This window comes from Misgurnus anguillicaudatus, chromosome 7 (genome assembly GCF_027580225.2).
Source record: "Misgurnus anguillicaudatus chromosome 7, ASM2758022v2, whole genome shotgun sequence".
Classification (NCBI taxonomy): domain Eukaryota; kingdom Metazoa; phylum Chordata; class Actinopteri; order Cypriniformes; family Cobitidae; genus Misgurnus; species Misgurnus anguillicaudatus.
In genome coordinates, this window is record NC_073343.2 from 11,297,143 (window position 1) to 11,314,250 (window position 17,108).

General features: G+C 38.7%; 1 protein-coding gene across 1 annotated transcript in view; it reads left to right on the forward strand.

Annotated features, from left to right (window-relative positions):
• The first annotated feature begins 281 nt into the window (after nucleotides 1-281).
• Nucleotides 282-17,108, forward strand: part of rlf (RLF zinc finger) — a 36,057-nt gene continuing 19,230 nt past the window's right edge. Inside the window, exons 1-5 of the mRNA XM_055172041.2 lie at nucleotides 282-550; nucleotides 11,944-12,098; nucleotides 12,250-12,331; nucleotides 12,619-12,754; nucleotides 16,049-16,251. Of these exons, the coding sequence (XP_055028016.2) occupies nucleotides 338-550; nucleotides 11,944-12,098; nucleotides 12,250-12,331; nucleotides 12,619-12,754; nucleotides 16,049-16,251 (789 nt within the window). The 5' untranslated portion in view covers nucleotides 282-337. The remainder of the gene's footprint in view (nucleotides 551-11,943; nucleotides 12,099-12,249; nucleotides 12,332-12,618; nucleotides 12,755-16,048; nucleotides 16,252-17,108) is intronic.

A 17,108-nucleotide genomic window follows, 5' to 3' on the forward strand; every position in this document is an offset into this window, starting at 1 on the left:
TATAAATTCACACAACAGATGCAAAGAATAGATACAAAAATAATAAGAACCACGGTGAAGTAATTAAAAAAGGAATAAGAAGGTCGTTGAAGTCTAACCAACACTAATAACAAGGAAAAACACTAGTCTCTAAAATTTTCATGAATATGTAAAACCGATAAAATGTTCGATAAAACGTTATTTAAAACAGGAATGTTCTCAGTATAAACAACATATACAGAACCTGTATTAATTTTTAATTGTAGACTTTTAAAGGAAAGTAATGCACAGGAAAATACCCAATGAAAACCAAACAGGTAGGTCATCATGTAGAGGCCTTTCATTATCACGTGACTGCATGTGTGCGTACGCGCCGTGGCTGCCAGTGAACATGGCGGATGCGAACGCAGAAGCGGAGCTCGACTGGAGCGGCCAGCCCAGCCTGCTCGACGAGGACACCTTTTTCGCCATGGAAGGTCTTCAAGCCACCTTTCAGCAACTCGAGGCCGAGCTGCGGCAGAAAGACATTTCTGAAGAGTCGTCCACCGAGTATTGTGATAACTTCTGCCAGGTACGTGCTGCTGAAAACGCTGCGTGCGCGTGAAGTGTTTATATGCTTCAGTTCAGCGCCTGCGGTGGCTCTTGCTAGCCGACCATCAGCAAGTTGTGCTTGCAGCCAGCATGCTTGTTATCTCAACGTGTGGGCCGCTGGGGAAGAACCATGCAAACCAGAAAACAACCATTGTTGGCTGATTGTGTTGCACGCGACAATTGTAGCCACCAAAACGGCACGTTGCAACATTCTAGTTGACAATTTCAAATTGCATGCTAGCATTTGATTGAGTTTAGCGTGTTATCCGCGCCAGGTTGTTGTACAGTTTCCCCTTGGCCCCCAGTGCATGCAAATGGTATCTATAAGAACATTACACGTTTTCATTTTTTTGAAGAATTAATTCTAATGGCCCATTTCAAATGGCTTTCGTGTGCAATAGAATTTTCCATTTAATTTTAACTGATAAATTGTATGCAGGTGGTAGTTTCAGGGGTACAGTACGATAGTATGGGGTGGGGCTCGGCAATGTTTATCTCGTGCATGTACTCGGTCTTATAACTTTGATGGCACTTTTGCCAACCTTTATATTGGTTGTGTATATATGGGTTATGGCACATTATCAACGTTACTGAGACGTTAGAAAGCGAATTTCAACTTTCTAACAACTTGATTGTTTTAAAAAGCATAACGTTTTTGTATTTAATACAAATTTAACAGTTTCATGCATTGCATGTGTGCATGGCAATGTTTTTATCGTAAGTAATGACTATGTGCTTGTCAAGTTCCACGTTTGCATTTACATTTATGTGTTTGACAGGTTCTTATCCAAAAGCTACTAAAGTTCAAGTCATTCATTTTTCATCACGTGCTCATTGGGAATCAAACTTACAGCCTTGGTGCTGTTAGCACAATGCTCCACCAACTAATCTACAGAAATCTTATGGCCTTGCTTGTTATTTTCTTAATAATAATAAACTGCTTTGGACTTTTAATCCATCCACCATAGATAAACAAAACAAAGATTCAGAGAAAATACTCAGTTTTCACTATAGCACTTCGATTTTAGTTCATAACTGAGGTTGGATAAGCCATCAGCTATAAATCATTGCATCGTCCGTAAAATATTTTTGTATGTATGGAAACTTAGTTTACAAGATCACCTTGTTTATAACATTCTGTTTAAAAGATAAGCGCTGGCCAGAGGTTAACATTTAACTTAGTTTTAGGTTGTGTTGTGCATTTTTGTCATTTTTTTATTTTTATTTTAGTGTAATCCATAGATCTGAAATCAAGTACTCGAATTAATCGGAGGCAGGGCTTTCAAGGGTGCTGGGTGTATGCGTCATGGTGAAAATAAAAACATGTTTATTAAAAACACTAAAACAAAAATGAATGTTGAAGAAACTATAAAAGATAAATTAACACATACTAGATTGTTAATTAGTTAAATGTTTTTTTAAGGGCACATTTCACCAGACTTTAAGATGTCAAATAAATCTTTGGTATCCCCTTTGGTACATATGTAAAGTTTTAGCTCAAAATACCATATAGATAATTTATTATAGCATGTTAAAATTGCCACTTTGTAAGTGTGAGCAAAATTGTGCCGTTTTGGGTGTGTCCTTTTAGATGCAAATGAGCTGATTTAATGGCAGTGCATTGCTTGGATAGTGCAGATTTAGGGGCGGTATTATCCCCTTCTGACATCACAAGGGGAGCCAAATTTCAGTGACCTATTTTTTCACATGCTTGAGGAGAACTAAGGGTACCTTTTTTACATTTTTTAGGTTAATAGAAGCACTGGGGGCCCAATTATAGCACATAAACATGGAAAAAGTTGGATTTTGTCCCCTTTAACAAAACCAGGAATAGCTGTGTCAACTTAGACAACTAAAGGGATAATTAACACAGCAAACTAAAGCGATTTTTATATGACACACTCTACATGATATTAATCAGCCTTGATACAACATAAATATATTATACAACAACACAATGCAAGTTATGTATTGGACAGGAAGTTTAACTTTAAAGTGGATGCGTACCATAACAGCACGCTTTAAAACACGTCCAATTAAAGCACAACGGAACTGTAACGGCGCTGTACATTTGGACCTGACTGTATTTTTTTCTTACCAGTCGTTTTGAAACCATAGTGCCTCAGTTATGTAAAGTGTGTTCCGCTGCACAATGGAGCGTTGCACCTCCCGGCCAGGGTGCCATGGGAGTGCTTTGGGAAGGGATGTCTCTGTGTGCTTTTGAATTAATTGTACTGATGTTATATACCAATTGGTCTGTGCAGCTCAACACAAAGTTAAACCCCTCTCCCAGTCTTTACTATGGACCACAGGTGCTTGTAACGCGAACCAGTCAGACATCCAAAGGCTGCCATAACCACAAAAAATAAACCAACATGATCATCGTTTTTGTGATTGATTGTTGTTGTCACGTTAGAGTACTTAATTACTCGTTCCTATTCTTAGTTTTAGGCAAGTCAGAAAGCTACTTTGTCAGTGAAATAGGTTCTCCAGCCATACACTGTGCTTTATTATTTAGATTGTCTATGATTGTAACTTTTATCATTTACTTTGTGTATTAAAACTAAGTAATAAGAGATGAGTTTATCTCAGCTTTAAACTGTGAAAGTCTCTTAAGGAAGTCCCCCAGCTGTATTAAGCTGATTCAGTCAGTTATACCCAGTTACTCAGGGGAGAACTCTCTTAGTCTGAGTCTATCTTAGTCTGAGAGGTTAAAAATGACATGACATTTCCTCTCTTGTTACTTATAATAATACTTCCACAGAGGTTTAACGTCCTTGTGACTTAGCGAAAGAGGTGTGTGTGTGTGTGTGTGTGTGTGGGGGGGGGGGGGGGGTGTTTGCATGTATTTGAATGTGTGTGTATATGAGGGTTGGGGAGGTTGTCTTAAGTTGCCCTGTGCTCCAGTGGCATCTTCTTTTGTCCCTGAGGTCCAATCAAAGCACCCCAGCACAGATGGAGTGCTGTCGAAGTGTTGTATCACAGGGGTTTCTCCTCGGATATTCCCTTGTGAACCTGTAGGCTTGCAGTAGAAACAGCATCTTAACCGGTCAAAAGACTACAGCCAGGGCTTGTCCAGAGGTTGGCATTAACCAGCAAAATATTTTTTTCTCACCAAATTTTAAAACTTTGATTATTTCTAGTTGCATTCAGACATAATGCTAGATAAACAAAGCTATCTGGTCTATTGCTCTTTCTAACTTTAGTCACATTAAGTCAGTAAAAGATACTAATAGCGCTGTAGCGGATTGGAAACCCAAAATGTTCCCAGGATCTGTTAGCGGCCTTTGTCCTTCGCTTGACATGCTGAACAGTCCGACAACACACAAACCAACACGTGAGAAGGAACTATGAGGTTAGCAACCGAGTTGATTGGACAGGTACTCTCACGTAAACACATGCAGAGCATATTCAGAACCATACATTAGCAGTTTTATGCATTGTTTTTAGGGCTGCAGCTATCGATTCTTTTTGTAATCGTTTAATCTAGCACTGAATCGATCGATTAATCAAGTAATCGGATAAAAATTTTGTGTTTGTTTTTAAACAACCAAAACAAATAATGCATAACGAAAATGACGTGGCTGTAAAATGATCAAGCATTTGGCTTTTATTTCTAAAAAAAACAGAGGTATTGGCATTTGGCTCCAAAAATAAGCCTATTTATTTCAATTTTTACCCATTTAGTGTTTATTAGTCCCAGTGCCAACAATTAAGCACTTTAATTTATTAATATGCACAACAGATTTCATGCTGTAATCTAGCCCTGACATCAAAGTAAATATCTGATTTATGTACATTTCTACACCTGCAGCATTTACCATTAGGCTACTAACAAATAATATATAATTTCTGGGGTGAGCCTATTTGCTATGGTAACAACCTGTGTGTGTACGCGCACGTGCACCTGTGTTTGTGTGTGTGTGTGTGTGTGTGCACGCGTGCTGTGCATGAGGAAGAGTGACACCCCAGTCAGACTTTCAGTTGCTTCATTCATTGCATTTTGGTACGGCAGAAATACATACATTCATTTTCAATAGAACGCTGCATTTGGTTTGCGCCACTTGCATTGCGGTGCGTTCGAAAAATCAGAACATCACGTCACGAATGCATGCAGCTGAAATTATTGTTGCGTGGCTACATAAAAGTTTAAGTATATGTGATGCATTGCGCGATCGGTCTGACTCGCATGAGAGAGACCAGGGTGCATGCGTCTGTGTGAAGGCGGGGGTCCTTTTTTAAGCTATACTCTCTTGCAATTGAACGTGAATACGTTTACTACTTAAAACATCAAAGCTAAACATCATATCTAGTCAAACCGCATAACGACATCGCTCCAAATACAGTATGGGATTAAAATCAGGGAAAGCTACGTTACCTTGTTTCATCGACGCTTGGTGAAACAGCAGTGGATGTTTTCGGTTCAGATGCTGAATGTAATGTAATGATCCCAAACTTTAGACATTCTCTGCCGTTTATGGACATCTCTGCCACCGCGCCAACTATAATTCAAAATGTATCCCCTGAATGTGCTTCCTGAACATTGAACAACGGTCCGTGTGAATCAGATATCGGGGCGTGTAGTGCGCGTCATAGGAATTTAACGAGGCTTCGAGGCAGAATTTTTGCCTCGAGGAATTTTTTGAATAGAGTTAATCGAGTAACTCGATGAATCGTTTCAGCCCTAATTGTTTTATTCACAAAATTATGTCTTCACATTGACTTAACATTGAAATCACTTGTGCTTCACACCTCTACCACGGCTGGTGTAAATGCAGCATTAGAATATTCAATATATATAACTTCATGTTTTAACTAATTGAAAAAGCTGAATAATCGTTCAAAATATACTGATTAGTCATTTAAATAATCAATGATTAGTCGATTAATCGTTCTAATACTGAATGGATTAAACGATTATGAAAATAATCATTTGTTACTTATTTATTTTGCTTGTAATCAAAAATAAAGTACTGTAAAATGCATTTTGGCATTAAATGCACACATGGGTCAAGATTCCTGTATTTGCAAGTATTCTCATAAACAAGGCCATTTATGTCGCTTTCCATTGCATAGTACCCCACGGTTTGGGTTGGGTCAGCTTACTTTAGGGTGCTTTTCCACTGGGTGCAGTACGTTATACCCGATACTTTTTTTTAGTACCACCTTGGTTGGGGTTCCAAGAGAGCCAAGCTGATAGCAAAACATGATGCAAAAACACTGTAGATCACTGATTAAAAGAATAGCTTTACCTTCATGCTAGCTTGCGCTGTCTCGAGTAAACCTCTTGTCATCTGTGCTATGCTGTAAGTTCCCAAACTCCCTTTTAGTGATGAAAAACATCCACAGGTTGAGAATCAGGATCACCATACCATTTTTCCAGACTTGCAGTTTGTGGCGGCACATTTGAGACACACACGTCAGCATATGTGCTTAAATGCAACTTAAATGAGGCTCAGCGGAGCGTGTCGACTGACCCCACGGGTGTTTGTACAGAAACTGTCATGTGAGACAGAGGTAGTGATAAACGCAATGTGCAAACATCTATTTGTGGTGGTCAATTTTAATTTTGTTGCGGACTGAGATATAGACTGAGATATAAATCAATTTATGGGTATGTATAGCATTCCAACAACTCTCTCTCACTTGTATGATGTCACAGCAGTAGGCAGCGTAAATATAACGACACGCCTATAATCTCTCCAACTCCGAAGTGTTACTTAACTTGATGGAAAAGTTAACCAAGCCAAAGTGAGGTGAGCTGACCCCGACCTTAACCGTGGGGTACTATGCAATGGCAAAACGCCATTAGGTTTTAAGAGAAAGTAAATAGCTGAAAAAGAAAACACACGTGTAACAATATATTGGATCCAAGCTTTTGTCTTAAAGGGGTCGTTACCTAATTTTATTTCTGTCCGTCACTCATGCTAGTGTATATATAAAGAGCTCCTAAACGAGCATTCATAACTAAAAAAAAAAAATACAGCCAAGTAGCACAATAAAACATGATAACATAATAATAAACATGTTTTACAAAAATTGTAAATCTTTTTTTGGATCCAAACTCTTTATATACTATCGTATGCAAAAGTTTGGGCACCCCTGACAATTTCCATGTTTTTTTAATAAATATTGGGGTGTTTGGATCAACAATTTCATTTTGATCTATCAAATATCTAAAAACACAGTAATATTTCAGTACTGAAATGAGGTTTATTGGATTAACAGACAATGTGCAATGTAGATCAAAATGAAATTAGGTGCATAAATTTAGGCACCCCAACAGAAAAATATCATCAATTTAGTTGTCTCCTTTAGCAGAAATAACAGCCTCTAGACTTCCTATAGCCTGAAATGAGTGTCTAGATTCTGGATGAATGGACCATTCCTCCTTACAAAACATCTCCAGTTCAGTTAGGTTTGATGGTTGCAGAGCATGGACAGCCCGTTCAAATCACCCCACAGATGTTCAATGATATTCAGGTCTTAAACTTTGTGACTGATTCCTTAGCATTATTTAGAAGAATCTGCTAATATTGAGTGGAATCCATGTGACCCTTAACTTTAACCAGATTCCCAGTACCGGCACTGGCCACACAGCCCCACAGCATGATGGAACCTAGCAAAAAAAATTGTATCTTGATATATTTTGTTATATCTTGAAGCTTGGCAACAACTTTCGGCATTCACGGCAGTAGACATCTGTCTGCTTATCCACCAACGTTCGACAAAACCATTTGTCCTTTTTTTTAGACGAGTTCTGTAGCCTCTGGGCTGGTTGCGGGGCCACCATGTTCAATGAGACAACACGCGAGAGGAGGGGAACAGAAGCAAGGAGGTGGGGCGAGCACAGCACACAGAGAAGGCAAACAAGCAAAGTGGCAAAATCAGAATTAAATATAAACATTATATCGATATATATATGATATGTCAAAATCCATTTTGTGGAAAAAAACCCAGACATGGGTTAAATATCGTGACTTGGAATTTACTGTTGGTAGCAAGTGTTTTTCTTGGAATGCGGTGTTCTTTTGCTGGCATGCATAACGGCCCTTGCTATGACCAAGTAATCAATCTTTGTTTCATCAGTTCACAGCACCTTATTCCAAAATGAAGCTGGCTTGTCTAAATGTGCGTTTGCATACCTCAAGCGACTGAGTTGTTGAACGATGGACAGGGACACCATCTGCCGCAAGTTGATGTTGTAGGTCAGGGCTATTCAAATCTTACCCTGGAGGGCTCAGCCCTGCAGAGTTTAGCTCAAACCCTCCAAACACACCCGAGCAAGCTAATCAAAGGTCTTCATGATCACTAGACAATCACAGGTGGATAAGTTTGATTAGGGTTGAAGCTAAACTCTGTAGTGCTCGGCCCTCCAGGGTAAGATTTGAATAGCTCTGTTGTAGGCCTTTGGAGGTGGTCTGTGGGCTGCTTTTGAACGTTCTCACCATCCTTTGCCTTTCCAATATTTTACGTAGCCTGCCACTTCTGGCCTTAACAAGAACTGTGCCTGTGGTCTTCCATTTCCTCCCTATGTTCCTCACAGTGGACTGCTTATATTTCTGCAATACATTTTTGTAGCCTTCCCCTAAACCATAATGTTGAACAAACTTTGTTTTCAGGTCATTTGAGAGTTGTTTTGAGGGCTCCATGTCGCCACTCTTCAGAGAAGAGTCAAAGAGAACAACAACTTGCAAATGCCCACCTTAAATACCTTTTTTCATGATTGGATGCACCTAGGGATGGGCGATATGGCCTAAAATCCATATTGCGTTATACATTGCAGCCTCTTGCGATAGCGATATGTATTGCGATATAATAATTTCAATAGACTCGTTTCAGAACAGGTTATATAGACCCTTACAAAAGCCAAACTGCTAAAAAAAGTAAGTAAAAGTAAACCGTTATGGCCAGATTAGTCTTGTTACAAGGGCACAAGACACACTCTACAGCAGGGGTGTCCAGACTTTTTGTGTGGTGATCTACTTTTAAAATGATAAAACCGACAAGATCTATCTGCTAAAAAACACAGTTAATTATTTTTATAACACTAAACACTTTAAATGCTTGTGGGGACTATACTGCATATATATACTGCATGTTTCACAATTACTCGACCATAATGCCAATTTTGCGCGTGGAGCAGCAGTTAACTTATGTAACTTATGGCTTAAATCCAAAAATAGATGTTGCATCGGTCTTTTTCACGAGTTCCTCTGTTTCGCTGACGCTTTCATCCATGTTTATTCGGCTGCAGATTGTGTCATCAACACGCATTATCGCGATAGTGCAATAGATTTAAAATCTCTATCATATGCCAATTTTCTATCGTTTATATTGCATATCGTTTATATTGCCCATCCCTAGATGCACCTATGAAGTTCAAGGCTTAATGAGCTCACCAAACCAATTGTGTGTTCCAATTAATCAGTGCTAAGTAGTTAAAGGTATTCAAATTAACAAAATGACAAGGGTGCCCAAATTTATGCTTTACGATGCAGTGCAATGAATAAATATGATGCAATGCAATTTAATATGGTACAAGCTTAAAACGGTTGTGCTAAAACAACACATTTTGTGTAACTAGACACATCTGTTATTATTGGACAAACACATTTTGTGTTGTTTATCTTGTGTTGTCATTTTATTTATTTTAACACAAAATCAAAACGCATATGGTGTTAAAATAACACATAATGTGTTAAATTGAATAAAACAAAATGTGTTAAATTGAATAACACAAAACAATGTGTTAAAAAATGAACACATCCTTTCTTGGTGTGTACAGATAGTTTCCACACATGAGATTTGTACGTGTGCGTCTGAACCATTATAAGTAGGTGTGGGAATCGCTCAATTCATAATCGATTCTTAGTGTCCAGATTTGATTCGGAATTGATTCTTGACTAGGGCTGTGCCGATTTATCTCGTTCCCCATTGAAAAGACCTGCTAGAAATCGATACTGAATCGCAAGGCTCCGATTCTGTGTTTCATGCACAGCTTGTGTACTATGGCTCTGTGATCAGTAGAAAGTCTTTATCAATCTAAAATCACTATGAGTTTGAGTTGTTTATAACGTGCGTTTAAAAAAGCAACACTCGCCAAACACAATCATACAAAATATTTTTATTATCATAAAAATACCTGGAACAATCTGAAGAACAGCAATATAAATATTCCTTTAGACATTTCCTGGAATAGTGTTTGGTATGCTGCTGCTTCTGTGGCACAAATGGTGTTTCTACACGAGAGCGCACTCTGGCTTTTGGATGTGGTGGCATTTCACCGTAATACATTCAAATTCATTCATTGAGAAAATGCACATTTGCACGATTAATCAGCACAGGCCTATTCTTGACGTACTAATTTGCATATTTGTGACGTCATTACGTCACATTTGCTCTCAAAGTCAAAAGTTTGCTACTAGTCTCTGAACTGTCATATACTGTACTTTAATGCAACTAAGTGATCAATAATGTCATTCTTATAAACACATATGTTTTGTTTCTGTTGTAAGACATTAAAACCAGTAAAACATACACAGTGATTTGCAGTATTACTTTATTTATCTAATGCAGCCCACCCAGCGTCTGGATAACAAACCATGTGTATATTTTCACAGAAGTATATTCATGTTCTTGTATCTAAACAGTCAGTGGATGGTTTAGGAAAACGCTATTAGAAGAGTCACTAAATGAAATGCGCTGTTTCTCCCTGCCACTTACTGAACAGAGAAAAGGCAGAGAAAGATTATCCCAAAGTGCACTTTGTTTTCTTGCAGTTTAGAATTAATTAAACAGGGCTGTTCTAGATTTTATTTCTTTTTCTTTTGCTTGTGCAGTGCGTGCTCTCTCAAGTTGTCAGTGTGCAGCACCGCTCCCTCAGTTGAGTTCCGCCTTTTGGTTCTGATAACGTCGCATTTTTATTTTGTAAACTAACATTTAAAAATCGATTCTTAACATTTGTGAATTGATTCAGAATCGGCCACGTCCGCATAGCGATGCATCGAAGAATCGATTTTTTTTTGTCCCACCCCTAATTATAAGACCTCTTTAAGACTAATGATATTGGACCCACTCACTTTTTCCTCTTGTCAGAGCTCCTTCAGTCAAATCAATTCCACTAGATAGAAATGCCATAATAAATTAACCCTGTTCCCCATTTTAGCTACAGCCTTGACTTTCCTGCTGCTGCATCTGACTATGTCCCTTTTGCATATCGTTAACATGTACTAATACACACTCACACACACTAGGAAATGTAAAAACGTCAATTGGAATATTGGTGGTCTTTATGATGTGTGACCTAGAAATTGATGCATTGTTTATCATTTCGCATAACTTTTAAGAAAACTACAAAAATAATTATTCAACCTGCCAAAGTGGCTAGTGGGATTGGCTGTCTTAAGCTTTGTTTATACTCTCGCTTTGGTCCGCAACGCCAGCCTCCGCGGATCGCGCACTTCTCACCAAACGGACGAGGCATTTGTAGTTGACACGCTCGCTGTTGCACTATTTTTTTGAACCGCCAGGGGGCCAAGCAAGCAAGCAATCAAATTATAAAACAAAAACAAAGAAGAGAATAGAAGTCGTCGTCCGCTTGAACAACCCTGGTGCTTTTAACATCAGAGTTTGATATATAAATATGAGAACATGAATAAAACAACAATCTTTTAAATATGTCTTTATTAAACATTATCATTTCATTAACGTTTTTACTAAACAAACAGTACAGACATCTTAAGGTTTGTATTTTATTCCTCATCCAATGGTTCATTCAATACAAATATAAGCCAAACATTCTGAATCATCATGTAAAAGAATTTGTGTTTTAAAGTTTCCATACTTTACTTCCAGAGTGTCAGATAAATATAAACATTGTTTTGCTTGGATTGATCAAAGAGATACGTCACAGGCTTGCCTGCTCGGACAGAATCGCCTCGAGTAAGGTAATTTTCGGATGCGGAGCCGCACGCAGTTACAGAAAATGCGTGCACACCTACACCCGAAATGGGGTCTCGTGCCCCAACGCGCACGACCGCCCATTCCGTGTTGACGTCATTCGGACGCGCCGAGTATAAACATAGCTTTACCCAACACAGCGGAAATCTACCTGTTAATGTCAAGCCGTGAATATATCTGTATTATACTTTTTACATCATCTCATTTATTTCATAAAGATGAGCTCTTTGCTCCCCCTTATCAGAATGTATACAACACAAGAGGAAGTGCTGGAAAGTGCTAATAAGTTCAGATGGGGGCAGTAATTGGCAAGCAGTGATGCACAAGAAATTTGCGCCAATCTTATGATGGAGATAGTTATAGTTTAATTGTGTGCGTGCATTAATTTTTTAAAAATCTTTGTTCTTGTAGGCTTTGATGCACTATGCTGGGAGCAGGAATTCAGTGGAACATGGGCTGCCTCTGTTGGAGGTTTATTGTCTGTCAATAAACTGTTTTGCGGCAGCTAGACCTCATCTCACAGCTGATTCACCCAATGTTACCCTTGTACTCAAAAGACTTGCATTGTGAGTGCTCTTATAAAGGTCTTAGTCTTTACAAACATTTAAAAACACAAATTACATCACTGAGTATTGCAACTGGCTGAATTGCAATCCTGTTGTCTGCTTACTGGTTTTATGATGTTTAGAGTTTTTCAAATTCTGTGATTGTATACAGGAGTTGCCTTGAACTGTTGTTGTCAGTGCCTCATAATGAAATACCGTTGGAAGCTTGGCTGCAGTTTCATGGCTCAGTTCAGGTAAGATCAAATTATTTTGCTTCATAATGCTTTCATACTTTGTTCTGCGAGAGCTATAACTCAAAGATGGGATGCACATGCTTTACTGATTTCCAAGAAGACTCCAGCACATTAAATATCAAGTGCACCAAAACAGACAATATTGCTGTCAAGGGAACGTGCAAGATAAATGATTTACTGCTGTTACATTATTTTCAACATTAGTCTACTGGACACTGTCTGTTACCAGTACACAGATGATGTAGAATCTTAAAGGGTAAATAGATGTGTGTTGGATGTGTTTATAGGCGGCTCATGAGGCTATGCTGCAGTATGGCAGTACAGATCTGCAGGCCCTGTTGAACATAACAGGGGAGGGTGGTGCATGGAATAATCCTGCCCTGGTCTCGCTTCTTACAGGCCAGCCCACAGACCCAAATGAGGGTGAGTAACACAGTTTTACTCTGGTATCATTTATTGTGATCAGTAATTGATCATCATTATTGCTTCTATATTTAAAAGGAAAAAGGATTTTTTATATTTTAATTGTTTCATTTATCCCAGCTTAATGTGTGAAGCAAGCAACTATGTGTAAGCCACATGTAGCTGATATTCAAATATTTCAGCAATGTACGTAAAACATGCAGCAACTGTAGCTCCATCAAATGTGTATTATTTTTTTGCCATTTTGTTTATAACACACTATATAACATTTTAACACACTTTAAAGGTGCAATGTGTTAAATTTAGGAGGATCTATTGTTAGAAATTAAATGTATACAAAACAATGTTTCCAGTGGTTTGTAAAAACCTTACATAATAAAAAGATATGTTTTTCTACAGTGGCCATAAACAGACAAATAATTCTATAGAGTCCGTTGTGTCACTACGTTTGTGTCAGATGATGGTTTGTCAGATTTGTTCTGTAGCGACTACCATAGTTTTATTATGCTCTTTAAAAAGGATAAGTGACCTTTGGACTGAGCCATTGGTTGCAATTCACAATCTCACCACTAGATGCCACTAAAACACCCTGACTGCGTCTTTAAGGGTATTTTAATGCCCCACTAAGGGGAAAAATCTGGTTTTACTGTTGTTTATTTGTCTGTGTGGTGTTTTTAATATTTCTTAAGACAAGCCATGGGCAAAGTCATAATTTAACACCATTGCTGAGTATTTTCTCCATAAATTTGGAGACTGATTTCCGTGGTTTAAAATCGTTTTGGTTTCCATCATCACAAACATGTAACCAATCATCAACACAGTTGAATACGTGGATCAGTAGTTCGAGTCATAGATATTATTATGTTTGGACGCATCATAGATACGGTGCTGAAATGATCACATTCCTGCTGCTTCAGCTCTGCTTCTCTGTTCCCCACACATATGCAAGGTTAGTGCTGTAACCTGTTAACATTAGCGCTTAAAGATTAGTGTTGCAAACACACAGTTCATGTGTGCATTGTGTGAAATTGAACTTGGCAGTTACAGTGAGGAAAATAAGTATTTGAATACCCTGCTATTTTGCAAGTTCTCCCACTTAGAACTCATGGAGGGGTCTGAAATTGTCATCATAGGCGCATGTCCACTGTGAGAGATATAATCTAAAAAAAATCCAGAAATCACAATGTATGGTTTTTTAAACTATTTATTTGTATGATACAGTTGCAAATAATTATTTGAACACCTCAGAAAGTCAAGGTTAATATTTGGTACAGTAGCCTTTGTTTGCAATTACAGAGGACAAATGTTTCCTGTAGTTTTTCACCAAGTTTGCCCACACTGCAGGAGGGATTTTGGCCCACTCCTCCACACAGATCTTCTCTAGATCAGTCAGGTTGGGATGGTTTTCATCATTCTTCTTCCTTCAAACACGTTTAGTGGAATTATGACCAAAAAGTTCTATTTTGGTCTCATCTGACCACATGACTGTCTTCCATGACTCCTCTGGATCATCCAAATGGTCATTGGCAAACTTAAGACGGGCCTGGCCATGTGCTGGTTTAAGCAGGGGAACCTTTCGTGCCATGTATGATTTCAAACCATGACGTCTTAGTGTATTACCAACAGTAATAGGGATGCTCATATCAGTTAATTTTCCCGACCAACAACCGTAGTTTTTAAACCGAACATTAACCGTTAACTTATAAGATTTTAATATGAAATTGTCATTGAGTAAAAATACAGTTGACGGTTGTCTGTGAACTAGTAAAAACAAAACATTTAATTTGAACGTGCAAACAGCAGCGACAGATCAACAACAGAACCAGGATTCATACATTATCAGATATTCACGCAATTACCTTATTAAAAAGCACGCAATCAGTCCAGAGGACTAATATCCAAAGGGCAGATTGTCTCCGTTTCATCTACCACAGTGGTCATTTCTAAAGCAGGACGCTTTTCAGAAAGTTTTGGTTTTGCGTCGTCTTTCACCGTTTGTGCAAAAAGAGAGATGTTTATGGTCAGGGTCAGAGGCCATCACCGAACGTCTGTGCGGATGTGCGCGAGACGGACCGCGTCATCTTGCGCGTTCAGCTTCCAAACACGCATACAAATGATTTCTCATACCAGTTATTACTTTATCAGACCGTCAGGGCAGCAATCATTTGTGTCATTTACAGGACATTCACAAATGAAAGATAGAAAAGTGGCGAAATGTCTGTCGGCTCATGACGACACGCACCATGTATTAACAAATATTTTTTTATTTTAACTGATAATGTTAATCGGTCATAAATTCTTACCTTCGGTTAACGGTTAAACAGTCTATGTGAACATCCCTAAACAGGAACCTTGGAAACAGTGGTCCCAGCTCTTTTCAGGTCATTGACCAGCTCCTCCCTTGTAGTTCTGGGCTAATTTCTCACCTTTCTTAGGATCATTGAGAACCCACGAGGTGAGATCTTGCATGGAGCCCCAGTCTGAGGGTGATTGACAGTCATGCTTAGCTTCTTCCATTTTCTAATGATTGCTCCAGCAGTGCACTTTTTTTCATCAAGCTGCTTGGCAATTTACCCGTAGCCCTTTCCAGCCCTGTGGAGGTGTACAATTTTGTCTCTAATGTCTTTGGACAGCTCTTTGGTCTTGACCATGTTAGTAGTTGGATTCTTACTGATTGTATGACAGGTGTCTTTCTGTATGTAGCTAATGACCTCAGACAGGTGCATCTAATTTAGGATAATAAATGGAGTCGAGGTGGACATTTTAACTGCAGACTAACAGGTCTTTGAGGGTCAGAATTCTAGTTGATAGACAGGTGTTCAAATACTTATTTGCAGCTGTTTCATACAAATAAATAGTTAAAAAATCATATATTGTGATTTATGTATTTTTTATGTCTCTCACAGTGGACATGCACCTACGATGACAATTTCAGACCCCTCCATGATTTCTAAGTGGGAAAACTTGCAAAATAGCAGGGTGTATTTTCCTCACTGTATGTGTCTAAAACTGCCGAATGTAGCATCTATTTACATGTGTATCTCTATGGTGGTGCGAAAGAGTGGGGGTGGGGACTCCTTTGCATATTTATATCTATGGTCAGAGCTGTGCGATTGAGTAGAGGTGGGGATTAATTCACATATTCATACATCTGCGTATACTAATGAGCCAAGGGTGTGGAGTTACATGCCATAATAATGTATGTGAAAGGACAATTCAGATACTTCACTGATGATATCATCTGCATTCAAACACAGTTGGTAGTTTGCTTACCTTTGCCTTTTCCTGAAACAGTGAATGACTATCTCGCTTTGGAGGGAGAAGGTTTCATGGAAATGAGAATAAAACATCTGGAGAAAGTAGGGGAGACTGAGAAGGCCCTTATTCTCAACAAAGCATGTGCTAACTGCACCCTCCTGCCCAACCAGGCCAGCTTTCGCCAAACATTTGTCACTCAACTATGCCAGCTGCTACCTAGCGAGGAAGCAATTCTAGAGGTAACGTCCCCATTTTTTTCCAGAAGGTTTAATTAGAACACCATTTTAATATTCACAAGTGCCTGGTGGAGCAGTAACACTTCAATATGTTTACAATAATTTTTAATATTAATGTTATTTAACTTAAAGGGGTCATAGCGTGAATATCTGACTTTTTCCATGTTTAGGTGCTATAATTGGGTGTCCAGTGCTTCTATCAACATAGAAAATGTGAAAAAGATCAACTCAATAACTTAAGTATTATTCGGATGGGATTAGTTTTATATAGGGAGAAGGGGTAAAGCAATTTTTATCAGAGCTTCTCAGTGATTTTAGTCCCATCCGAATGCTCAATGTCATTAATCATTACAGACAATGCCAGTAAAGATTAAAGTGACTTTTACCTTCTGTTAAAAGGTCTGGTGAAATTACCTCGGGTAATGCTAATCCAGTGCGAATAGACCAGTTGTAAAATGTACATTTTGTAATTTCCTGTTATTTTGCAGGCTTCTTTCAAATATAAAGCGCTTAAAATGTACTTGCGTTCTAGGCGGAAAAACAAGTCAGTGGCAAGTCAGTTCCTGAAAAATGTACTTGCGTTCTAGGCGGAAAAACAAGTCAGTGGCAAGTCAGTTCCTGAATACCATGACACAGACTTAAAAAAAAAAAGGTCAAATTCACTTCTCAGAGGCATGGAACTGTTTCTGAAACTGTCGTTCTCCCCAAACTGAAATTAAACACAGTGTTTCGTCTCTGTCATGTTGTTTGCACATGTGATATCGGGAAGCAAGGTAATGCGCACGTGACGACGAGGGAGGTGACGTGCTGTGTAATCAAGTTACCCCTCCCACAGATTTCTAGTCCCGTGCGAATAGACC